General features: G+C 47.4%; 1 protein-coding gene across 3 annotated transcripts in view; it reads right to left on the bottom strand.

Moving 5' to 3' along the window:
• Positions 1-26565, bottom strand: part of RTN1 (reticulon 1) — a 117489-nt gene that overhangs the window by 36799 nt on the left and 54125 nt on the right. For all 3 annotated transcript variants that reach the window (XM_066189029.1, XM_066189028.1, XM_066189030.1), the window contains exons 2-3: positions 13633-14370; positions 9260-10045 (exon numbers count right to left, since the gene is read on the bottom strand). In XM_066189029.1, coding sequence (XP_066045126.1) covers positions 9260-10045; positions 13633-14370 — 1524 coding nt within the window. The remainder of the gene's footprint in view (positions 1-9259; positions 10046-13632; positions 14371-26565) is intronic.

Genomic DNA, 26565 nt, shown 5'->3' with positions numbered 1-26565 from the left:
CAGAGCACTTGTGGAATTGTTCATCTCCACTGAAAAGACAAACCTTCAACTTCCTTTCTACAGCTGATTTAAGCAACCCTGACATCCCCATGGATCCCCACCACAGGCAGGCTTGCCCTGTGGTGGGGGCAGGAGATTATTTGCAACAAAACCAATCTGTCTTCTGCGTGCATTAGGGATTTTTTCCCATACTTGTTTGTATTCCTCACACACAAATGAAACACAGCAGAACCAGAACACCAGAATAACCTCTCACCACCACAGTTCTCATGAAACCACTGAGCTGCTCTCAGACCCAGAGGGGAAAGAGGGTATTTGTGATATCTCTCTGGAAAAAAAAATAGCAGGCTAAATTGCCCAGGTTGTGTAAAGGTCAAGAGAGACAGAAAAAATATACTGCAGAGGAATAAAACAAAGGAATGTGGCAACCAAGGTAAGATTAAGAGCTAAAGTGATGAGGACACGAAATGCTTCCTTTGGGGGGGGATTCAAGCCCTTTGGATTGAATATTGGATCATTGCATCTCCCTTAATTTCTATATTGTTCTGAACTGACATGAACGCAGCAGCTTCCCAAGGAAAACAAAAAAAAATAAATCCCCTTTTCAGTCAATGTAGCTGTTATGTCCCAATCAGCAATGTACCCTTGGAAGCTAAGGAAAAACACCAGGAAAATCAATATCCACCTCCAGGTTTTATTCCCAGTGGAAATTTATCACATGCCCACTCTTCACTACAATCAAATACATTAATTTTAACTTCATGCTATCTGCCAGACACAAATAGCAATACCCAAGGAAGTCCTTACTCTGCTGAATATCTGAGGAATTAGAGCCAACAGGTTCAGGAATTTGTATTCCACCTCTCATTGAGACCTAGAAGTACATTTTGTATAACTGGAGCTTAATCTTAGATTTAAATATGACCTGGAATGAGTCCAAACTCTTCAAATTAATTAATCAATGAAACTGGTGGAAAAACATAAGTCCCAGCTCACAGAGCAGCGCAGAGGTTAAGAAGCAGCATTTCTAGATCAGAAAACAAAACATTCCAGGAGTTCCCTGCTAAACACTAAATTCACGAGAAAACTGCATTAATAAGAAAAATATTCTGTGTTAACAAAAGAAATATATTTTGATTTTTCCTTCACCTAATCGACATTCCTCTGTATAAACTTCCCTAAGCACCTTCTGAGCTAAAACCTTGAACTGGTATGGATGCCTCATCCCTGGAACAGGGGTGTTGGAACAAGATGATCTTTAACATCCCTTCCAACCCAAACCATTCTGTGATTCTATGAAAGATGTTCTAATGTAATTAACAAAAAACCTTACAGGTTGTATAACTTTCACCCCTTCATTATTTATGACTTAGGGTTTGGAGGTTTTTTCCTGTTTCTGCATGCCCAGAGTAAACAACGTCTCTCACTATATATTGTGTCAGCCACAGAAAATCCATCATTGCTGTCTCATAGCTGCTAGATGTTTCTTTGTCCATGAAATCTCTCAGATCTGCTGGAATATCCAGGCAAAGCATCCCTACATCCAGGCATCTGCAAAATCTGGCCGCCATCAGACTGTCGGTGTCACAGCCCTGTCTGAAAGCTGAATCATTGATCCCTGACACAAAAAGACACCAAAAGGAACTCTGCGTCAAGATTTTGGCTTTTAAAATGTGTATAAACTATGAGTGATTCTGCACTTGAGGTGTGCCTGAATTAACAGAAAAAAATCACTCATGAGAAGAGCAGTTGTCTCCTTGCAGCCTTTCCCAGGAGCAGAACTGAGCCAACTCTGGGTGCTCAGTTTGGTATGGCATGGACATAGACATGGATATGGACACAGCAAGCTGTGGACTCACAGAGACAAGTCTTTGCACATAACACATCTTTTCTCTCCATTCCTCTTGTCAGCAGGTTCTTGTTTGTCTACAGATACCTCCCAACTCTCTGTGCTTGTCCTGGACTTTGCAATTCATGGCCTTGACACTAAAAGATTTGACACAACCATCACGTCCCTGCGTACAGTTAAACAAATACCTTTCAGGGGGGTTGGCTGGTTGTTTTTCTACTGGTAGCTATGTAATCTTGATCTGGCAGGAAGATTTTATAAACAACACCATACATCATCATTTTGTCATATTTGCCAAAAAGGTACACTTCTGCCTGAGTGCTGGGACCGATGACAGCTCTTCAGAGGCTGTCCCATGCTCTGAAAAGGAAGATACATAAAAACGGAAGGATAAAGCCTGTAATTTTTTATAGCTCAGTACTTAACACTCACAGGCAGTGGAGTAGACAGCAGTCCCAGGAGAAAACATGTGATCCTCCCACGTTAGAGCTATGCCCAATTTTCAAAGCCCCTCTGAGCATCCAGTCACTGTGTTTAAGATGCTTTGACACACATGCATTAAAAGTTTGACCTTACCCAACAGATGGGGAGTAATTTTCACCAACAGAGACAAAAAATCAGGGAAGGAAGGAGATGCTAGAGGTGAAGCAGGCCAAATACTCAGGCGATGGATAACACAGGTTGTGGAATGAAGGAGTGAGATTTACTGAGACATTTCTGAAGGTCATATAAAGGTCATGTTGTGGGGTATGTACATGGTGCTCACTGTGAGAGAGATTACTGCAGTAATCACCACTGATCCCAGCCACTGCCCAAGCAAACTGTTATCTAGGGAGAAAATCCCCTGTTCTTTGCTTTGTTCTGATCCTTTCCAGGGTGCAGGCAGCTCCTCTAAGTGACCGCTCCTCACTTAGGAGACCCTGCTATGTTCCCATCAAACCAGGACTCCAGGAAGAACTCCAAAGCCAGCACATGACTGTTTTTCAGCTCTCTGTGCCCCCTCTGCAGAGGGGACAGGTGACACTGCAACCACTCCTGAGGCCAGAAGGGGCCAGCCTCACTCCTTGGTTCCTGAAAAAGAAAAGGAGTGAAGGACAAATCCTGTACAGCATGGGCCCGCTGGCGTGCACGCTGCTCACTTCCACCACCATGGCCTGCACATCTCCAGCTTTCTCCAGCTCAGCTCTGGCTCAGTTATCACAGCTTGATGGGTGACAAGCTGTCAGGTGGCAGCTGAACTGCATGAAATGGCCAAAAGTGGGGAGGTGGGGCAGAGATGTGCATCTGTGAAGATCCCCCTCCTCCTCCACGGGCAGAGGAAGAGTCAATGGGAATGGGGAAACTCCTCCAATCATAGTGGCTGGAGATAATGTCTGGGGCCCAATGGTAGTAAAGAACAGAGGAAAAAAGTTCAGGAAGCTCAAAAACATAACCACAGAGGGGGGGAAAAAATGAAGAAACCAGAATTGCTTAGCCTACAGTAAAGAAGGATGGAAGGGTGTGAACAGTTTTTGAGAGATACCTGGGAACTAGTGGAGGATCTGCCAACAGAGGCCTTTCCAAATGAGTCACAAGCATCTGTCAAGAGTGTTCTACCAGGAATCGTGGCTGTGGGCCAGGAGATGGGCTCTTGGGACCTCGTGGAGCTGCTGCCAGCCCGCTCTGTCTGAGCTGCATCGAGTGGGATCTCTCCTTTGCCCTGCTCTGCCCGCAGGCAATGGCGCCGAGGCGGCAGCACAGGACTGACCCGGACTTGCAGGCTTCCAACTCTCAGCTCCCCCAAACCTCTGCCTTTGCTGAGAGCATGGACAGAGGTGGCACACGAGGCCAGAGATGACAGCAATGGCAGGGGAGGCCCGGAGCCACCTGGCCAACCTGCTCTGAGAGCAAGGGGTTGGACCAGAGGCCTCCACAGGCCCCTTCCCACCTGAATTGTTCCATGTGGGAGGAAAGTCCACAGAGGTTCACCAAGCTACTCCAAGATTCCATGGCAAGACCAGGACTAGGTTCACATGTTTACTTCTCTGGACAGGTTTTTATCCCACTCCTCCTAGAGCATCGCAAGGTGCAGACACTCCACCTCCAGGCAGGACATCCCTCTCCCCTGCACCTTTTCCAAGCAGGGGCTTTCCAAAGGATGCAAAGCTACCGGTGCCCCATAAAAAGCAAACTGAAGCACAGAAAACAGATGGGACAGAGTGTGGAGGCACTTACAGCAGATGGCACTAAAATATTAAACTAACATTACCGTATGCTTAAGCCTTGGCCTGGCTTGCTGCTGATTGCAGAGCCAGCCTGGTGAGAGCATGCAGATGAGAAACGGGCCTCAGATTGCTAAAGCACCCAACCAAACATCCCCTTCCCACGGAAAAATGCCCCACTAGCAGCTCCTCCAACAGCAGGGATGTGCTAACTCAACGCAGACGATGTTTAGCTGAACGAAAAAGCATTCCCAACAAATCCGGGTCTTTCCCAGATCTCTGCTGGAAAACCATTTCCTTGAGAAACTCTGTAAAATCAGTTTGCCTGTGACACCAAAAGGGGGAAAAGCCCACACTGCTCAGTGTTTGTCCACTGTGGGATAGCCCTGGACACCATGGGACAGCACAAGAGGCAGCAGGAAGGAGGGAAAACACCTTCTTCAACCCAGGGCATTTTCCACTGCCACCCCAAAACCAGAAGGGATCCTAACTGCAGCTTGTGACACTACCTAAGAGACACCAGGGCACCACACAGGGATGGGTGGCCCTGAACCTTGGTGTCCCTCAGGGGTTCTCAGAGCCACAGCGGACACCAAGGGTGTGTGGTAAGAACACGTTTGCAGGGGACTGACTGGAGTAGTGCTGTGAAAGCCTTTCATAAGGCATAAAAATCAAGATGCTTCGTGGCAGGTTGGACCAGGACTGAGCTGCAGAATAATGCGCTTGAAATGATTGATTTTATTTGACTGCGTGTCCAGCAGGATCCTGCCTGGAGCCTGGGTCCTGCCCATTGTGTCATCTAACCTGTGAGTGACAGCCCACAGCCCCAGGCCTGGGCCTGCCTTTTCTTAAGTGAAGTTCTGCCATAAAGCAAAAAGAAAATTAAAAAAAACCCATTACTATGAATGTCCACATCTCTTTCTTTCTTTTTTATGTCCTGAGATCAGGCATCTGATCTGAAGAGTAACAAGCTGCTGCGTATTTCATTAAATTGATCAAGAAGAAGGAATCTTCTAATATTGGGGGTGGGGAGAGACATGATCCTCCAGCATAAGGGAGATCTCCCTCCAGGACAAGGTCCTCAGGCTGTGGGACACCAGCACAAGGTAAGCCAGGCCACCCTGGCAGAGAGTGGCCAAAAGGCACCACAAGAGAAGACAGGAAAGGACTCAGCCAAAGAGCTCCTTCTCAGCTTGCCCTGTTCCAGGCTCCTTTTAGGCTTCTTGCAAAATGCCCCAGACCAAAGGATGTTTCCAGGACAGCAGATCTTTTCTGAAATTCCCTGTGTGCCCAAGCCTGTGCAAGTCCAGCACATGAGAATTAAAAAAAAAAATAAAATAAAAAGGAAGAAGAAACTGAGCTGGCATCCTCCTTTCCTGCAGTGCCACAGTCAGATATGCTCCAAGCCCTGTTGTGTCAGGGCTATGGCCACCCCAGGGAGGAGATGCCAGGAGTGATGTGAGGGCTGCCTGGCTGCAGCTCTGCCTTCCCCCCGTGCTCTGCAGGAGGAGGAGCTGGCAGCACTAACACAGGTAACAACTGCACATCTCAGGCCAAAGCCAAGCCTGGGGTGCATCAAGCAAAGCCATCGTTCTGACCATGCAGAAAAGCAGGACAGGCTGCTTGGTGATCAACAGCGTGGGAATAGCTCCACTCCGCCAAATCCTGACAGCTCCAGCAAAATGGAGGTGGGAAGTCACTGCCCGTTTTTGTTACTGCCACTGGATGGCAATAGACGTCAAGCAGAGATCGCTGTGCAAACCACACACGCACTTGCTGTGCTCCACCTTGTTGCTCTGGGGGATGGCTGTGGTTTCAGCACGCCCATCAGACACGACAGAGAGGTCCAGAGCCCACAGGCTGGCAGCAACACAACCAGCACGACTGTTCCTGGGGTTGGGCTGAACGCTGGGCTTTTCCTTTGCACAGCTTTTCCGTGTCTTTCCTGCACCCAAAATCAATTTTTATCTCGCCAGCTCAGAGCAAACTCTTCTGATGAGCAATGCAAAATCCATTAATGCCACGGATAGGGGTGAAAAAACACCTGGTGGGATCACAGCACCACGCTGTGAAATAATTAAGGCTTACATTGAAACTGACGGGTGACTGTTTTTAAAGTACATATACCTGGCTATGAGCTGGCCAAGGGCCACAGAAAGATCTACAGCAGGGTGTCAAAAACACAGCCAGGTGTGTTGAACAGCTTCATTTGATCTTGTGTAACAAGTAAGTAATAGGAAAGAATCAAGGTTTTCTATATTTAACAAGTGCATAGTTGCATCTTGTTAGTATTCTCTTAATGACAGATAAGTATGACTAAGATAATTCTCCTCATTAGTGAATGATGACTGTTCCTGCTTTGGGTGACATCACTCTGCTGCACCTCTGTTGCGTGTCACTGCCACTTCTCCCCCTATTCCTGTCACTTTGGCTGAGTATGGCCTGTGCCAAATACCTGCCAGGTGCCTCTGAGTTGGCACATGGTACAAAAGGGATGCTGTGATGTCAAGCTCTGCCAAGACCTCAAGTTGATGCCATGAAAGCAGTCCCTCTCCCAGCGGATGTGCTCTGCCACATCATTTCTCTGCCAATGTGCCTTGGGAGGACCCACAGGGATGCTCTGGTTCCACCAAGCCAGTTAACACATTCCTCATAACCTCTGATAACTGATAAAGTGCTCGCTTTCACATGGATTTCTTGTGGGTTTCATGTGGATTCTCCCAGAGAGGGATCAGCTCTCCTTTCCCAGGAGAGCCCCATATACCACATTTAACATAATTTAAATATTGCCCAAATACAGCAACACACCCACGACTGGAAGATATCGTAAACTGAATTCTACCATCATCCAAACTTTCTTATCTTGAACCCACCTCCCCACATCTAGAAATCAGCTTTAAAAAAAGATACACAAGCTTCACCAACAATACTCTCAAGAGGCTCTGTTTTTGTTTTCCTTGCCTTAGGCACCAGGGTGTCTTGACAGCAAAAAAGCACACACTGGATTAGTCCTCTTTGCATCACCAAGCAGTAATTAGCTGTCTTGAGAGGTAAAGTTCCTGCCTCTGCTGTCCTAGGGGAATAAAGATAGGAAACATGCACACAGGGACAAAGTCTGCTCACATACTCAGGGATTTTCTCTGACCTCCATACGAGAACAAGCACGTTAGCAGCACTTTAGGCAATGACAGAAAAGAAGAGAGTCATGAAACTTTGGCCAAAAAAATCTGAATATGACTGAGGGGTACTAAAAATTGTAACAGATCCTGAAATATCAAAATTGAGGTAGAGAACACTAGCTGTCCACATGATAGTCCCCAGCTACTTTCCCAAATCCAAGACCAAATTTTTAGCGTTCTGTCCAGAGCAACACACACACACACACTGGGATTGCAGAGACCCAATGCTAGACTGAAGGAGCAGTGTTTAAAGTTAATTTAATCAGCCTTGCAACTTGCAGGATTTGGGCAGAGGCTTGTCTGGTCCTGGAAAATGTCAATTTGGTAAGCAGGAATGAAATGGTTTGAGCTCAGATTATTTGTGAGGGAGATGAGATGCACAGCATGACATTGGGAGCTCTGAGAGTCTGCCAGGAAAACACACTTACAAGCAATAATCATGTTTCTTATTCAGGCTGTTAATGTCATTAGTGCATTAGCACTCAGAAGCAGTATTAACATATTTTGTTTGTGCTGCAGATCTTGCAGCCCTCAGCACATCATGATAGTTCAGGCTGTTTCCTGACCAGACTTGCATGCTTGGGCTCACAGCACAGAGGAAATGGGTTTTAAGTGTGCCACCCACACAGGCCTGCCACATCTCTGGGCCATCATGTGGGACTCGTCTGCACAAATGTGGACAGAGGAAAAAGATGCTCCTTAAGCAGAGTGGGGGGATTCTTCCCCTCCTCCAATCTCTATCCAGCTGTTTGCAAGGAAGCAGCAGCTCTTTGAGTTCCAAAAATATCTGACAAGAGATGTGGGCACTCACTGCCCTCCAGCCCAGCCAGGGGGATGGCAGAGGGGCAGCAGGGCAGGAGTGGGGCAGTCCCAGTGTCCCTCCCTCCCACACCAGCCTACAAAGCCAGGGCACACAAAGTGCTACTTAAAGCTGGCATCTCACAAAGACTAATTTATTTTTTGTTGTGTAGTTTGTGACTCAAGCCCTTTACAGGCTTTAGGGACTCCGGCAGTGTCAGCATGCAGTGACCACATGCTGGCCATTGGACCTTAGGGCTCAGCTCAGACTAAAACCTGGTGGTGTCTCCAAGGTTTTGGCATGTCCTGTTAGATCACAGTGCCTGGCACAGCGAGCCTGAACCTGGCTGGTTCTGCACTGGCTTTGAAGGGATCCTATGGGGAGACAACTTAAGCACACCTACAAGTGTCCTGCCCTTCCTCCTCACACTGCTGGATTCAGGAAGGGGACCTCAGAGGAGCATCCAGGATATCCCCTAAGTCCTGCAGAGCTGGGATTAGCCACCCACTTTCCTGCACTGGAAGCATCCTCATTATTAAGAATGGAGGGTGTCAGCTACCATGAGAGAGATTTGTTTAAACTGCACCAGCTTCAGTATCACTGAATGGTTTGGGCTGGAAGTGACCCTAAATATTCTACAGTTCCAACCCCACATCCACGGACAGGATGTGTCTGTGGATCTATCCTTCCACTGGATGAGATTGCTCAAAGCCCCATCCAACCTGGCCTTGAACACTTCCAAAAACACCCAGACTCACTAAATCCAACTCCTCTCCTCCTCCATTTTTTTAAAAATAAATGCATCCTGAAAATCTTTATCCTTACACATCTGAGAGGTGCAGGACCACATCCCTGATTGCACCCATTCCCTGGGACAAGGCAAGTAGTATTTAGAAGGTAAGATGATCATTTGATCATTTGTTCCTCTTTGTCCTCCAGATGCCTGATGTACATATCAGCCTTATGGTACTGGTGTTCCTGCATCATCCTGTATCTACGCTTAAGCCTAAAAATTATTGTTGCTGGTGTTTATTTTTTCCCTGAGAGGGTGGGCAGGTCGGTGATGATGTGTGGATTGTCACAGTCATGCCCAGCTTCCACCTGAGGGCATCCTGTGCCAGCAGCTCCCCCTGCTCCGCACTTCAAACATCTCCCCTGCAAGGAGCAGGCACTCCTCCCTCCCCCTCCTCTCAGCAGCACTGCAAAAAACCAACGTAACATCCGCATTTACCTTTCTGCTTATTTAAAAACGGCAGTAGGAACGAAGCCAAGGGACTTTTTTTGCCAAAGTCCTTGGAAGACACTTTACTTTGGTTAACAACAGTTTCTTCGATGGGTTTCTTCAGGATTACTCTTTCCTTCAGCTCCTCGGTGCTGACGGCAGAGGTCGGGGGCTCTGCGCCTATTTTTGGTGCGACAAAGGAGCTTTTCAGGTAGGACGAGGACTCGGCCAGGTTTTCCCTGTTCATCCTGCTCTCTGTCATTTTGCCGGCCTCGTAGTCCGAGGCGTCGGCGCGCGAGTTGTTCTCTTCCTTGATAATGTCCATCACCTTGGGCTTCATCAGAGGGGAGTCCTGCTCCCTCTTGGGGCTCTCCTCGGAGGCCGAGGAGGCGTCGCAGGACTCGATGATGAGCTCGCTGTCGAGCTCGGCCTCCCGCTCCTCCCGCAAGATGCTGTACTGGATGGAGGGCGAGGCGGGCGACGGCGGGGGCCCCCCGATGTGGCTGAAGGTCATGTAGTTGGAGTGCAGCACCTCCTCGGCGGCCAGGGGGTCCTCCGAGACCAGCTCGATCTCCGAGTCGCCGGACTCGGCGCTGCTGGCTTCGTTGTCGCCGTGCGAGGAGGAGGAGGGCGGGCGGCCGGGCTTGGCCCGCTGGTCCCGCTTCTCCGCGGGAGGGGCTGGGGATCTCTGCGCCTCCGGGGGCTCGAAGGAAAAGCTCTTGGCTTCCTTGATGGCACTGATGAGCTCGTCCTCCGACAGGCTGCCTTTGCCCTGCGACTCTGAGCCGGACGGTTCTGCCGTACAGGAGAAAAAAAAATAATAAAAAATATTTAATAATACTTTTTTTTTCTAGCAACTTAGGGAACAAACACAATAGATTTCACAGCAGCACATATCCCTCTAGCACGGCTGGGAGCACAAGCACAAAGTCTCCCAGTCTGGCATGACTGACAGTAGTAACAGCTTGACCTTACACAGCATTTCCCATGTAGGTAGTCTGTATTAAAGAAGCATCACTTACTGAAGAAAAAGCTGAGGTGAAAGGCAATGCTGGTCACTGCTTGACCAGTGGCTCAGCAACGTGGTTTTCACCAGGAAAATCATCAGTCAAGAGGAACATGGGCTCACGACACACATGACAGCATCAGACTGCCACCAACAGATATTAGTCTGTTCTGGAGACAAATACACACATGGGGCTGGTGGGTTCTGCTGATCCTAGCAACCCACCTGTAGTTCTGCCCAACTTTAACTTTCAGGTGTGGAAAAGGGAAACGTTGTGTTGTGGGTTTTTTTGTTTTTTTGTTTTTTTTTTTTTTTTTTTTTTTGGTTGGTTGGTTGACTATTTTTTTTTTAATTAATTTTTTTCTCAGAGTGTGGGTGGTGAATTCTCTGCTTTTAGCTCACTCGGGTCCAAGAATGAAACCAATTTTTTTCTTCTACAATTCTTAATATCACTATGAACTATAGTAACAAAAATAATGGCTACCTCGTCACCCAAAATTTTAAACAAAACAAAAAGATTAACAACCTAGTCTGCATTTTCTGACTGCAATTCCCCAGTCACATCAAAACAGCCATCAAGCACACAGAAATTTGTCCTCTGGGATCCTAATTTATGTGTTCATTCCCTAATTTAAAGTCATTATTTATGTGATGGGGTCACTGAGTTGCACTGCAGGTTGTGAGGAGTCAAGAAAGCCACCAGGAAAATAAATCCCCAAGTTTCTTCCAGCGGATGCTGGTGAAGAGGTCCATGACAGCAAAGTGCCTGCAGGTATCCACAGGGCTGGGTACCACAGCGGAGTGGAGGGAGGTTTCCCGCCCTGTGGCTGCAGGTGACACAAGATAAGTCCTTCTGCACCCCAGATTGTGGCCACAGACAGGATTAAGGTGCTGGCACTGTTACAACACGCTCCTGTCTGGACGCTGGGAATTTTCTGGTGCATTGGGAGCTCGTGCCTCCTTCTCTGGCTGCAGGAAGCTGCACTGCTCTCCTTCATCACCGCATGTGAGCATTTTCTCCCTGAGCCACGACTGAACCCAGCACAAATCCAAATGGGCATGTGACTTCCAGCCTTTGTAGCACAGCAACGGGGCCATCCCTGGGCTTCACCCCGCTCCTCCCTGTGCTGGCAACATGTAACTCCCAGCCCTGGCATTCACCTTGGGAATAAAACAGTCCTTTGTGGCCAGCAGCAGGGTGTCACATTTACTGCTGGCACTGGAATAAATACACACAGCCTTTCAGCACCAGTGCAGAGACAGAGCATGTCTTCCTTCCCCAGAAAGATGAGAGCCAGAGATTAAAAGCAAAACGTTTTTAAAAGTCTTGATCCAAGCAGGGGGTTGTTGCACTGCACCAGGTAGATGTTTTCTACACAAGGAAAAAGGTCTCAGTTTCACCCCAGGACCTTTTAAGGGAAAAACACCCAAAATTTCTATGCTCTCCTGGCAGTAATTGGCTTAACGCCAAGACAAAAACACTGTTAAGCCTCTTTAGCTGTTTCTCAGAAATGTAGTTATTTTCTATTGGGCTGTTTCCCAAAAAACCCACCTAAATCGTTCAGTATTTTACGGAAGAGCACGAGGCTTCTCAGGGCCTTTTCGGGGTGTTGTGTCAGGTGTGTGGGACCTGTCCCTACACTGGGAAGAGCTTTGTTCTTTTGTGTTATTTTCTTCTTTAATTAAAACCTTTTTGCTTTTTCAAGACACATTTGATCGTCCCGTCTTGCAAACTATTTTAAGCCATTTCTGTGAGGTGCTGGACACCCTCAGAGTGTGTTGGATCCTCGTGGAGCTAAACAACACCTGGTTCAGTGAGAATTCCAACAGGGGGTGACTGGCAGCTTTGCCGAAATGCTTGAGGGGTTCCCAGGAGCCACAACTTCACTGGGTCACTGCATGGGAATAACAAGGGCAGGTTTTAAATTTCTTCATTGTTTATGAATATGGGGTCTGGGCATGGAACATTCCCAGCTGCAGGAAAAGGGGGAAAATCCAGGAGAAACACCCCTTGGAAGCAAGCCTCTAGAAGATGCCTTCTTCTTTCCCTAGCACAATGGATAAGCAGTTTTAATGGGATACAGATACTGAGCATCCCCAAGGCAGTGCCTGAAGTCCTTAATTACCTTGTAGCAAAAAGTGCAAATTGATGAACAGTGGCCTGTCTCAGGAGCAATGTGTGATTTCACTCAGTCAAATAAAAGAAGGTAAACGTGGCTCTGAAGTCTATTCATTAAATAATTCCAGAAAAAATTCACAGTTGTGGTGGACTCTATCTCCTTTTCCTATGTGGAAGTGCACAAATGCTCCCTCACTTTTCTGTAGGAACCAGATATTTCTCCAAGGGGAGGTATTAGTGTGGGTGCCAGACTGCCATTTTAAGGGAATTCTAGGTTGGTTGTTTTTTTTTTTTTTAATGCTTCTAAAAGAAACTGAAGCAATAGAAGGATCAGTTTGGGGATGTTCTTTTTCAAATGTTCATTGTTAAATGATTTTGATTAAAGGATTCCAGGACGCTGAAATTTAATTTTCAGTCTAAAAATTCTGATTTCTGTCCCAGAACTTTAGTCCTTTCTACAGGACTATGCTACTTTGATATTTTAGCAGTGTACAATAGGGAAAATGAGGAATACGCGTTATGCACTACTGCAGTAATCAGACAATAGGAAAATGGATAAACGTGGGGTTTTGGTGACCCCCCAATAGCAATCAGAAGTCTTTTAAAGAGATTGGCCTTTTGTCCCTGCAGTCCCCTCTGTAAATGAGGTGACAGCATTTCCCTCCTCAGCACTTTATAAAAGCAGCACTTTGACATGAAAACAGTGCTGATTTTTAACAATTTAACCTTATTTTCTTCAGGAGCAAAGAGATATTAAGCCAGCCATTAAAATGTTAATAATATGAACCTATGCACTGTAGTCAGGTGCATTGTCCTGATCTCACACACCTCATTTCCCTTGGGGAATCAGGGCAGCCAGGGTGACCAAGAGACTCCCCAAACCACCAGGATCCAGCTCAAACCATGGCCTAGATGAAGATATCCCAGTGATGCCCAGGCACACTGCCTCCCCTCCAGGAGAGATCCCTGAGCACTGGGCTCAGCAGACCTGGATCCCTTCCCATACAGCAAGGGCAGCCCATCCTGAGCAGTGTGTTGTGATGGGGAGCAGAGTTTCCCTCCCCCTTCACTCTGGCTGCACAAACTGGTGCCAGAGCAAAGCGCAAACACCTCCAGCACGGAGACTTTTCAGTGCCCTCTCACACCCTGTTACAGTCACCCCAAAAATCCGTGGTAATTCTCCAGTGTGAAGAGTACAATCGCAACCACTTCTTGAACAGCAAAGCCCTCAGGGCCCTGCACCAGCAGCAGCATTACCTGTGCCAGAGGAGGGTGGTGTGACAGATCCTGGGCTGTCATCCTCAGGCTCTGACACCGTCACTGTTGGCACCACCTCATGGCTCGGCTTCAGGCCGGTGTCCGGCTGGGTCGGGCTCGGCTCTTTGCTGGCAGCTTCCTTGGTGCTTTCTGTCTCAGTGAGTGTGATCTTGACAGGGCTTGTAGCCACAGAGGGACTGTGATGATCCCCAGGTTTTCTGTCTTCCAGCAGGTCTTGTTCCTTGGCTGCCTTGGTGCTCTCCGAAGGCGTCCTTGGAGGTTCAGTGGCGTGGTTGGACCCCACGGGTGTTCCCCGGTACTTATCACTAAGGCCTGGGCTCTCATCTTCTGAGTCAGAGTCATGTTTTTCTTGGTACTTTATTTCTTCTGATCTGCTCATGTCCATGTATTTGTAGGCTTCTACTTTCATGGGGTCTGCTAAGGTTTTGTCGACTTCAGTGGACTCTGCAGGAGTCATCTCTATTCCCGAATCTGAGCTAAACAAGCCACGGGATTCAAACCCAGTCACGTCTTGAACAGGATGCCCCAGGGCGTTAAACCCCTCCGTGCTGCCCGAGCAGGAAATGGGGGTGTTTTCCTGCTGATAGATGCCCGTGAAATAGGTGGAGTCCCGCGGGGTGGTGTAGTGGACATCGGAGATCAGAGAGGTGTAGAAGGAGTTGTCCCCTCCGTTGGCGGTGGAGCCGTAGTCAAAGAGATGTGACGAGCCTGTGACACCTGAAGCAAACACACAGAAACGAGGCACAGTAAGACACAAATACCTGCATGCTTTCTGCATCAAGCTTTCTGCAAAGCCACACTCACCCCCTGCTGATTTTAGATTTGGTTTGTGAACCAGACTTGACTTTGCTTGCAAGCTCTTGGGGACTGTCCCTTTCCATACCTTTGGGCAATATAGCAGCACATCTGTCACACAAGGCTTCCAGCTGCTGTTCCATCTTAAAATAGCTATAGGGATCCTGATAGTAACTAAGCATTCCTGGCCAATGGTTTCCCAGCCTGTAAATAAAAACCTCCTGTGATTGTAACATCACAACATCCCTCACAATCCAACCCAGGGGCTCAGCATTCAATATCCTTAAAAGAAATCTAATGTCCAATACTAAACCAATATTTCTTTTTAAATACATAAAACTGGAGGAATTTCATCCTAGGAAACCTTTCATGATGAAAAAAATTCTGCTGGACAGAAATTGAGAGGGAAGTTGGCAAGAAGATTAAGATTACATCTTCTCTTAAGAGCAGCCACCCTAAATTTGTGAAACACCAAGGCTGAGACTCAACATCCTCATTTAGTGATTTCCACATGTTCGGAAAGCTGTAGCCCGTGTTCATCCTCTAGAAATCATGCTGGCAGAAAGGTGGTTAAACCCATGCATCATTTTCATGCACTGCCTCTAATTCCCTCTGCCACGCTCTCAGTTCCTGGGGATGATGCTAATTAAATTAGCAACAGCAGCCACTCTCTCTCGGCAGCATTCATACAAGGCCCAGCTCGACGATGGGAACAGCGAGATCCCCCATGAGGGAGGTGGGAGAGACGGATTTCTGTGGGGGCAGAGGGAATGGGATGAGCAGGAACAAAGCCAGTGTCTGTAGGAGCTGGTGCCTATGGGAGGGAGCAGCCTGGTTAACCCCTCGTGTGCTGAACCATCACAGGGGCTGGCTGGCTTTCTCCAACCTCTGCTCATCTCCTGTAAGGGAGGTGAGGCTCCTGACCTGCTCCACACGTGCCTGGGCTACCACGCACAGTGCAGGCTTCATCATAATACTAAAGGGACATTGCTGCAGCTGCAAAGCCAGAAGCTGGAAGATGTCCATGAGAAAGCTCCCGAGCTACTTGCATTTGGGTATTTCCTTCCTCCTTGCACACACAGAGAATGATACCATCTCTAAACACCACCACAACTGCTTCCCCCCACAGCCCTCCACGCATCAGGCATGTGCAGCTCATTTAGTGAGCCCTGAAGCAGTATTTTCTGCCCTGTAATGCTTCAGAGTTGTAGCTGAAGGCTTTATTTTACTGTACAACCTCACTGGAATTGACACACACACACCCCAAGCCCTACAGAAAGGCAGAGTGATTATTTCCCTCATCGTATTTCTGCATTGTTCAGGGTTGTGATGTCTTGCAAGCAACTCTTCCCTGGATTGCCTCTAGGCTGGGAACAAAATGCCCTTCCTATTACAAGGGGAAACCTGGTAGCACAGGGGAAAAGCAACCCAAAAATGCCACTCCTTGCTTTTCAGCCTCCCTGTGCTACCTGTTCCTGTATCTCCATCCTCCCTGGCTTTGGGTGTGCTGCTCCTCACCAGTCCTCCCGGCTAATCTGCTGCTGCACACACGATGCTGGCAGCAGCTCCATCCCCTCAGCCAGGGATTTGTAGCAGCCTTTGCCACAGGAGAGCACAGAGCGAGGGGTGCTGCATCCAGCAGGTGGAAAATCACCCATTCCCAGCCTTCAGCTGGGTGTTCTCACTGCTGTGTAGCACTGCATAGAACTTTTCAAAGAAACATTTATTGTCAAGGCAAGCTCTTGCCGCAGAGCGGTGAGGGTCACTGTGGAGATGTGAAACTTGGGGCTTATTTCCCCCCCTCTATCTATGCATCTTTACATTTACCTACTCCAAATTTCACCTTCTGTTTTCCTGCCAGCTCTCTCAGGGCTGCAAGATGCTTTTGTAACCTGCTGCAGGCAGCTCCCATCCTCTCTGCTCCGAGTAACTCAGTCCCAACAGCAAAGCTACGTGAGAATGAAGCCCAAGTGGGAAACCACAGCAAAACCAAAGCAGAATAAGGGATAAACTGGGCTGCCCAACACCCAGATTCTACCTGAGGTCATCCAGTGCCTTGCAAGGACAGCTGATACCCAGAACACAGCTCTAAATGAGCAAAAAGGGAAAGGTTCTATTCCTCGCAAGTGCTCTTCTTGCTGAACTTGCCTTTTTGAAAATTATCCATAAACAGGCTTGGATTTTCACAAATGTGTTGGTTAGCTGGAATTATCTGATGCATTGTTTACGCCAACATATTCCAGACTGTGAATTGCTGACTACAGACTATTCATGCCTGTTGCTGCCAGTATCTGCTGTTTGTAATTTACTATTTGTGCTGGGTGAGTGGCTGTCTAAATCACAGGGTTTCAGGGCTGCTCTTTCATTAAATGGTTCCTCAGTGCCTTCTGGACCTGATCCAAAGCCCACTGAATTCACTAGAAAAGTCCCACTGACACTGAGTGCCTGTGGACCAGCTCAAGATGGCTGTGGGATACACTCTACTCACGAGGAAAACCCTGTCACAACATCATCAGAGGGCAAAACCCCATTCCTACAAACATCCCACTATTGCTAGGAGAGAGGGAGCACAAACAGAGTCAAAGGAGATTGAAGCCACCGCCAAGGCAATATTCACAGATGCTGTTCACAGCTTTCATTTGTGCTTTGTCCACAGTACATGGGAGCCAGATGCACAAGCATTTGCTGCTCTTAGCAATGCTGATCAACAGAGCACTGAAATGGTTTCTAATGCACTTGTGTCCGGCGCTTCATAGCTGGAGCTATAGCCAGGGCAGCTCACAGGAGAGCCACGGTGATAAAGAGAGATTGAGAAAGTACCATCCTATTCTTCAGGTTATTCCTCAGCAGAAAGAAAAATAACCCTGAAACAGTCATCGACACAAAACATTGCATTTTCAAATAGTACAAACCCGGTACTGTAGCAGATGTTAACACAGGAGCTGATTTAGAATGAAATCCCTGCCAATCATAAACCTGTTTGTTTTTTCCTGCAGCAGTTTTGTAAATAAAAATGAAACCAGAATATGTATTTGCTGCTGGGGTTGAGGAGGAGAGAGAGTTACAGGGTATGTGAGCAAAGGGAGGGTTCACATTAGCAGGACATATGGGGATCCCAACTCTCAAGGCGACTGCAGAGTCAAAAGCACTGAAGACAGCTGAAATTGCCTAATTAATAGGATTTAATGTAACTCCCTATTTCCTCTGGGATTGATTTAAAGCCATTGCTAAAACTGCCTCTCATTTGGGAAGCGTGAATCTCTCAGCTATTAGACTGGCTATTAAAGACATGGAAACTGATAATAGCTGAGCAGATTTCTGCTGAAGAATAGTGTACTCAGAGCCTGGCAATTAAGCAATGCCCTCTCTGACTTTTAAGTTTATTTGGTTCAATATCCGTGGGAAGAAGAAGCCTTGAATAGCACCGGTAACAGATGACAGTATCAGGTCTGAATTTACCCTTGTTACAAAGGCTGGGGGGTTTTTAAATCTGGATTTCACTCAAAACTGCCCAAAAACTTGCCTGCCAATTCAGGTGAAGGAAGGCTATTCAGCTCCTGAGAGCAGCAGTTGTGCTTTCCTGTAACACGAGCCCTCGGGAAATAATTTCACTTCCTGCGACCAGCTAAGAAGTAATGGGCCTGATTCAATCACTCCTGCCCAGCTGAGATGCTCAGCAAGTTACATGTGTTTTCATCAACTGCAAAGGAGAAAAAAAGAATATTGGAAAATGACTGTTTTGTTTGCTCAGAATAAGTGAATGCTCCAGAAATCCTTTCCTATGGAACTGGATTTAGAGCTACTTAGCAATTGACACAGGAAATAATTTAGAAATCATCGGTTCCATGCAGAGGAGCTCTTAATTTAAGAAAGGCAGCTGAAGACCAATTTGGATCAAGGCAAGCTGCACTGCTGCAGCACACTGGAAAAGTTAGCTGAGGATCACAGTCAAGAAAAGAAACAGATTTAAATAAAACTGATTCTTTTTTTTCCCCCAACTAGAGTATTCTTGGCCTTGTTAAAATTGATCACTTCAGAATATTGTGCTCAACTTCCGATAAAATAACCTTATTTCATATTAACCTGTCAAGATTCACATGCAGCTAGCTCTGGTGATCTTCACTGGCACAGACAGACTGACATTTGAGGGACCTGGTCTAGTGGAAGGTGTCCCTGCCCACAGCAGGAGGATTGAAACAAGATGATTATTAACGTCCCTTTCAACTCAAACCATTCCATGATTCTGTGACACGAAATTTCAGTTCCCCAAAACAGCTGGCAACCCCTCAGTGCAAAATTCTGTATTTATTGTGTGTCACTGGTTCGCTCAAAATTAAGAATTTTTCGGAAGAAGAGAAGGGAGAACTAATCTTTAATTAGGTGATGCAGTTTTTACAGCCTGGAGCTGTGCAGAGAAGACAAAATCTTTTTGGTTGCAATGGGAGGAATCAAGGTTTCAGCGACCTTTTCAGACAAAAGCAGAATAGTGGGAGCAAGCAGCTTCCAGCAAATTCCTGTAAGTCTTTTAAATAGTTGGCTCTGACTTTTTGCTTTGGGTATTGAGCTTCAGGAGTCATTACTGGCTGCCCCAGTGCTGCAGGGATGAAAGCTCCCAGAAGCAGGGTCTTCCCAACTCTCTCCCATGTCCACCCTGTCCCATTTCAATAATCCCTGACCTGCAGTAATGAATCAATTAGAGATATAATTTCATTTTTATTACTCAGCCATGACCATTAGGGAAAAGTATCTTCATGCTTTCTTCCAAATGCACAACAAAAGTAGTTATTAAACAACCCTGCCTTTTTTTCTGTACCAAATTTACAACTTTGTCTTCAGCTACTAGTAAAAAGCCTTTGGTTGACCTTGGCTTCTTTTTATTCCTCACTTGTACTTAAAAAAGGAGGGGAGAAATGGGAAAGAATTTTTCCTGGTTTTTGACACTGATACATGATGTCTCATTGTGTCCTTTCAGTTCCCCAACTCAGTTACTTTCCTTTTTAAAACTCCTAATATCTTACTGCATTCTCATCTGCATCCATACACTACTTTGTGCAGATGTTCAGCCTTACATCACTTTTCCACTCCTCTTTCCCATACCCAGACAGACCAGCAGTCCCAAGTTTGTCTCCAAATTCAAAGCACACCATTTCCTTGGATCCAGACCAAGCTGTTTTTCCCCTCTCTGCTTGATTTCAAATTCAATCCAAACCTCAGGAAATCTCCAGATTTCCAAATTTCTTTGACTTGTACCTTCCTGGCAGCGGCAAGGGCGGCTTGCATGAGTGGCAGAGGCATTTCTCAACCCCAGCCCAAATCATACACTGCTTCAAAAGGATCTGGCCACCCTCAGGGATATTTGAGTGTACCACCTGGGAGTCATGCTCTCAGTTCTGCAAGACCCTTTTGCAGGAATTTTCTAACCCCAAACACTTCCAAACAAAACTTGGAAGTACTTTAGCAATTGTGTGTCAACTCGAGTAGAGCTTGAAACCCAACTGGCTGAGAGCTCTCACGCCAAGCAGAGACATCACTGTGGATACCACCACGGGATCAGCTTCCAGAGTCCCCTGGATTAGCCTTTCTCAGAGGCAGCTGTCAGCCCTGAGCTATCCCACCTCCAGGTGCTCTGGGCTAGACAGAGAGAGCAGCAAGCTGCCTGCAGAACTGCAACGGGGCGTGCATCCCTGGAAGCAGCGCCAGCTATTCCCAGCTGCCAGGAGATGGTGCTCTTTGTTTTAGCTCGGGATTCCCAAACCCACTTCACAGGCTGGCAACTTCCTTTCCTCCAGAACTCTCATAATCCTGTCTGCAACGAAGATATATCCCCACAGATGGCACTGGCAGACGTGAACGGCCACACCCCAGAGTGGTTTGGGGATTCATTTGCACAAGGGATGCTACAGGATGTATTGGGGGGGGGGGGGGGGGGGTACACGATCCTACTCTGTTATTCCTCCCCGCGGTTCTCTGCATGGTTCCGAATGTGCTGGGGAAACACAGAGCAGCAGGGAGGCTCCGGCACCTGACAGCCTGAGCTTCAGCTCCTGGGCACTGGAGTGAGTCAGTGCCTCAGCTGTGCAAGTTATTCACTCTTCCCCTCCAGATCCCCCAGCATCACGGCAAACATTGCCATGGCAGGTGTTGCCTCCTGCACAGGTAGGAGGGCAAGAGGACAGTGTGGAGAAAACAGGCTTAGTCCCATAGACACACTGATTACTCCATTGATTTCATTGGCGTGGCTTCTGATTCATCACCCCCCTGAGATGGAAGTGAGTCCTAAATTCAAACAAGTTAATGATAAGCTTTGGTGCATGTAAAACCTCTCCTCCAGGTCATTTTACAGAGGAAATGAGTTACTACAGCCTCCCAGCTGGAATTGTACTTTTCCACAGCTTTAGCTGTCTATTGTAAACAAGGCATTTCAGCTTTCACATGCAGAGGTACCCAATCTCAGTCATCCACATGATAAATATGTGGGGGAATGAATGGGGGTCAGCTGGGATCCCAGCCCCCAAAAACTTTGGCTGCTGAGCATCAGCAACCTTCATCAATTCCCCACCTTCTTGTAAGCACAGAGACTGGAGCAGGGGACAAATCCCTTTCAGGATCCAGTCCTTAGAGACCCTGACACTTTTGGGAGCATCAGTTTGCCAGGTTGAGAAGCTCCCCTCAGCAGCTGGTAGCAGGTCACCACCACGTTATGAGTCTTCCCCAGACCCTGCCTGGGGTTTTTCCTGTTGCCCCAGCCAGCTTCTGGTTGCTTCCAGCATCTGGGCAGGCATGGAACAGGTCCTGGCTCTGCTGTGGGGTGCTACAGCCTCATCTGTGGGAGGGATGGGTAGGAAACACTGCTGAGCTTTTAGTAAGATTAAGAAGGTCCATCCCAGCAAAATATTAACAGCATCTCTTTTTCGGCCACAGATGCTGCACCACAGCAGCTATTGTTTCCCTGTCAGTGCCTCTCCAAAAAGATACCAGGGCCCACCTTTCTGCTGCTGCTGAGTAGCCACTGAGGGTGTCATGGTGCACCCCAGACCAAGCCAAGTCAAACAGGGGAGCAGAGCTTGGTTTGGTGATGTTGAATATCCTCAGCTCCCATGGACATCCAGGGGAATCCACGGCTCACAGCATCTGGCAGGGGATGCTGAGCAGGTGCCCCAAAGCCAACCATCAGTGTGCAAAGTGAGCCCATCGTAAATCATTCAGCATTTCCCACCCCCACGTGCCCTCGGGGCTTTCTGCTTCAATAAATGGTCTCAGAGAGCTCCAATTTGACCTGGCAGTAAAACCCTGGCATAAGGTCTGTGACAGCCCTCCACAGTACTCTGGACAGCATGAAAAATACTGAGCATTTTAAAGGGAGGCCTGAGAAGGAGGTTTGAAACGTGCACAAATTTGCAAATGCTGCTAGATGTCCAGCATTATTTAAAAAAAAATAAAAATTTAGTGAGTTAACAAAAATCTGGTTCTTTTAAAAAGGTTTTCACTGCAATGATAGTAACATGACTGGTTGATAGGTTTCAATGACACCATGATACTACCTAAAATACCTTCAAATGCAATTTCCTGAGAATAATTAAAGCCCACTTATAAGATTAATTCTTTCTTATTTCACTGTAGTCACATTTTCCCTGGAATGATAAAACTTCACTGAGTTCTACGTCAAAAATACTCCAAGCACTAAGTGAATTAGCACCTAAATGATGTTTTTCCATTACCTGAAACAAGACCCAACTCCCTTTAGAGCAATAGACTCCAAAGCATCTCACAAAATCTGGATGTGTTTGGCTAAGTCTCGTTCGTCTTTTAAGTTTTAAAATACCGAAATCCCATTTCCAGCATGATTCAGGGAATTCAGCTGCTCACTGCTTTTACCCCTAGAGCAGACCAGGTTGTCCTCCAACCTCCCTTGCAGAATCACCTTCTCTCCTGGCCAGATTCCATCCCTGGAATGCCCTGCCCCAGGCACCTTCAGCCCATCCAGCCCCACCTTTGCTGGGTCCCAGTTCCTTGTAAATTCAACTTTTCATGATTGCTCCAAGTCAAACCCCAGCCACAGAGCTACAGGTTCCAACTCAGCCTGGAAAAGGGAGAAATTCCAATGCCAACTTGTTTTTGATGCTGAGATAAACCTGGGACAGAAATCACTGCCCTGCAGCTTCAGGCTCTTCCACAGGGAGGGAAAACCCAGTGTTGGAGAAGAGCTTTGCTGAAATGTAAGTTTTTTTAGTAAGAATCTGATACACCTCTGGAGGGACTGTTGAGTTCTCTCTATGCCCCTCATATCTGACCACAACAAATTGTGGAAATCTCATGGAAAGCCATGTATAAAAAAATGAGAGAAAAGGCAGAAAGGGTTGTCTTGCACTTGGACTTGGCTCCCCATCCCCCAAGGCTGAAGCCACTCCAGCTGCATGAATCTTCCAGGGCGACAGAGACACAATTGCAAAGAGGTTCAACTGAAATCACTGAGGGCTCTCGAGAGGAAAATTAATTTTGTGGCAATGCTTGACACCTCCAGTGATGTGTCAGGCACAGTAATTCAGGGAGAAAACCAGCTGTCAGGCACTGCAGGCTGGGGTAAATCAGGAGTGACTCCACCAAAGGTACAAGAGTTAAACCTGCATAAAACTGTCACCAGGGAAGGAAGTACGAGGCCCTGAGAGCCAACAAACAGAGTCTGGAGACAAGGCATTACTGGCCATAAATCAGGATCAAATCTAATGCCCAGGGGACAGCAGGGAAATCTAGGTCAGAGAGGACACAGCAGTGCCAGGCTGATGTAGGCAGACAGAGAGAAATATCAAAAATCATCGTCAAGCTCTCTTTCCACCCCAGGTTTTCCCACCTCAACATGACCTGCTCCAGAAAGGCCAGAAGAGCAGGTGTGCTGACTCCTGGTGTCTGCCTTTACAGGCAGCAACAGAAACATTAAGACAAAAATCCCTGTACAGTATTGAGCAGGATACGGAATATAGAATACCAGAAAATATTTGAAGGAAAAAAGAGAAATGGGGAGGTTCTGCAGAGACAGGTGAAGCAGCAGACACTGATCCAAGTGCTAATGGGGTTTCCTTGCACATTGAGTGATTTCTCTCTGTTTCTAGAAGGTGGTGCCACCAAGGATGCACCTGAAAGTCAATCAGAAAGTTTTCAAAAGTGCATTAAAAGTTGAACCTCTCAAAGTAGTGCAGAATTTGGGGCAGAGCCACTGCAGTCATAAATCAGCATCAACCTGCTGGCTCCAGCTTCTGCTTGAGGAAGACTGAGCCATGAGTGCTACAACTAATGCTAGAAATGTCCTTGCCTTCAAGGTCTCTCCTTTCTTTATCTGCCAGAGTCTCTTCTCCTGTGACAGATGAGTTCACTCCAAGTAGAGACAGGAAAATCCTCCCCAGGCATTTCAGTCCCCTGGAGGACGTATTTTAGACCTATCCCACTCTTCACTCTGCGTTACAGAAGAACCAACGCAAGTCCTTGCCTCTCTTTACTGTGAATACATGTCTCCAAAACTGTTCACCCACCCAGGAGAGCAGCCAGAAAGTCTGAACCCTGTGCTCTGAGTGGAGGTTTAATTAAGATTTCAAGGAACACAGGTTAGTTTGACTGTCACCCTCCCTGAGAGCCCAGGAGATGCTCCTGCTCCTTCCTTCCTTCCTTGCAGGGGCACCCAGCTCCCCACAGCCGAGGCTGGTGGCTAAACCCCAGCCTTCTGCAGAGTGAACCACAGCAGAGCCTGCACTCCTGAAAGCTTCTGAGGCTTCTGAGGCCGTGGCAGAGCAAGCAAGGATCCAAACCAACCATTTGCTGGAGTTGTGGTGTGTTATTAAAGCAGGAGGGGGGCAGCAGCTCCGCAGCAGCGCCAGGACCAACCTCGCTGTCAGGAGCTTCTCAGCGGCACAGCCGGGGCTTGCCTCCAGCAGGGAAAGGCTGGGGATAATTACACAGCCCCTGATAACCTCCTGCAGCTTTACCAGAGCCGGCTCAGATGCCCAGCTGCCTGTGGAAGCTGCAGGGAAAAGGCAGGAGCAGAGAGCTCTCCTATTGCTCTGCCTGTCACCCCATCCATGTGCCGGCAGTGCTGCTGCCTCATCCACACCTGCGGCAGGATTTCTAGGAAAAGCTGCACTGAAAACTTCAGTGAGAAATTAAGCTATGATTCGTGTCAGAAAAAAAATATGTATAATGATGGGATTGTGACATGGGAGCAATACAAAGATAAATTTTAAGAAACTGCCAGGTGAAACTAAAGGAATGATAACGAAAGGAATGATAACTAAAGGAATGATAACTGAACAAAATGTTGTGGTCACTGAGCAGAATGGTTAAGCAAAGATGTAATTGTATGAAGCTGCAAGCGAGGGAAAACTGCCTGAAAAGGAACCTGAGGTCAGAGAAGGGTGAAGGATAAAGACTCTGACACCCCCCCCCCCCCCCCAGCGACCACCAGAAACAATGATGAGTGGAAACTAGACACCACGACAAAGAATAGAAACTAAACCTCGTAATAGAATAGAATTATGAGAATAGAAACTGGGAGGGGGCTACTAACATGTATAAATGTGTGCAAAATGAACAGTTGGTGTGCCTCTTGGGGGAGCCTAACCCTAACTCCCCACGCACCCAGAGCTGCCTTGCCCGCTTTTTGCCAAACACAAAATTAATAAATTGCTTAATCTGAAAATGGAACAAAGGAGTACACCTCCTCATTTATAACACAAGGAGGTCTGTTTTCCTCCAAAGAATGTTCCTTCCCCCAAGGCCCCCAAGCTGATGCCACCCAGGCCCTAGAGGAAGCAGAAGGCACTGGAATAGTTTCCTGTGCAGCCCAGGAGGGTTTCAGATCCTGAGCAACTGAAAGTTTTTGAGAGCAATTACAGAAGGAACACTCAGGTGCAATCAGTGGAGGAGCTCCTGCTTGAAGAGACAGGGTAGATACATGACCTCTAGGGCAGTTCTCCTGCTTCAGGCTGTAGCACAAGCTACTTTTGGAAAACAGCTACACAACAGTCAGAATTACATCTGTGATGACCAACAAGGACCTTTTCCATCCCAGCAGATGCACCAGGTACAGCAGTTCAGCTGAGGAGAGAGTAGCTTCTAGAACAAGTTCTGGACAGGACATCTCTGCAGATATTGCTGATTCACCCACAGGTTTGCACCACAATGATAAAAATGTCCAAAGAGAATATGAAAATATGGCAAGCAGTTTTTTTCCTGCACTGTTTTCAAAGAGACAGGAGATCCAGAAAACTTCAGGGCAAGTGAAGCAGTTTTTCCTCTGGGAAAAGCCCATTTTTAGAGTCTACCACTGTCAGTGAGCCAGAGGGCATTTGGAAGAGCATCACTACTAGATAAGCTTAAGCATTAGAATCATAGAATGGGTTTGAAGAGATCTTATAGATCTTCCAGTTCCACCTCTCTGCCATGGGCTGGGACACCTTCCACTACACCAGGCTGCTCCAAACCCCTCCAACCTGTCCTGGAACACTGCCAGGGATGGGGCAGCCACAGCTTCTCTGGATAACCAGGGCCTCATCACCCTCTCGGAGAAGAATTTTTTCCTAATCTCCAATCTAAATTCACCCTCTGTCAGCAAGGAGCCATTTCCCTCAGGTCCTGTCGGTCCATGCCCTTCAAAACAGCCCCTCTCCAGATCTCTTGTAGCCCTTTCAGGTACTGAAGAACTGCAATTAGGTCACCCCAGAACTTCTCTTCCTCAGACTGAACATCCCCAGCCCTCTTAGCCAGTCTCCAGAGCAGCTCCAGCCCCTGGAACATCTTGGTGGCCTCCTCTGGACTCACTCCAAGAGCTCAATGTCCTTCCTGTGCTGAGGATTCCACACCTGGATGCAGCTTTCCAGGTGGGGTCTCACCAGAGCAGAGCAGAGGAGCAGAATCCCCTCCCTCAACCCACTGCCCACACTGATTTTGTTGCAGCCCAGGGCACAGTTGACTTTTTGTGCTGCCAACACATTGCACAGCCTCTGGCTTGTACTTAAAAAAAAAAAAAAAGTGTTAAAAAATTAAATCTAACAGCCTTCTTGGCTATAATATTGGCTTTAGGCAGCACAGGAAAAATACTGAGTGTGAGAAACTTCATTTTCTCTTGTAATT

This window comes from Chamaea fasciata, unplaced genomic scaffold, assembly GCF_029207755.1.
Source record: "Chamaea fasciata isolate MVZ Bird 193981 ecotype frontalis unplaced genomic scaffold, bChaFas1.0.hap1 SCAF_7, whole genome shotgun sequence".
Taxonomy (NCBI): domain Eukaryota; kingdom Metazoa; phylum Chordata; class Aves; order Passeriformes; family Sylviidae; genus Chamaea; species Chamaea fasciata.
Note: the sequence above shows the minus strand (reverse complement) of the source record. Positions and strands in the feature narration are given on the sequence as shown.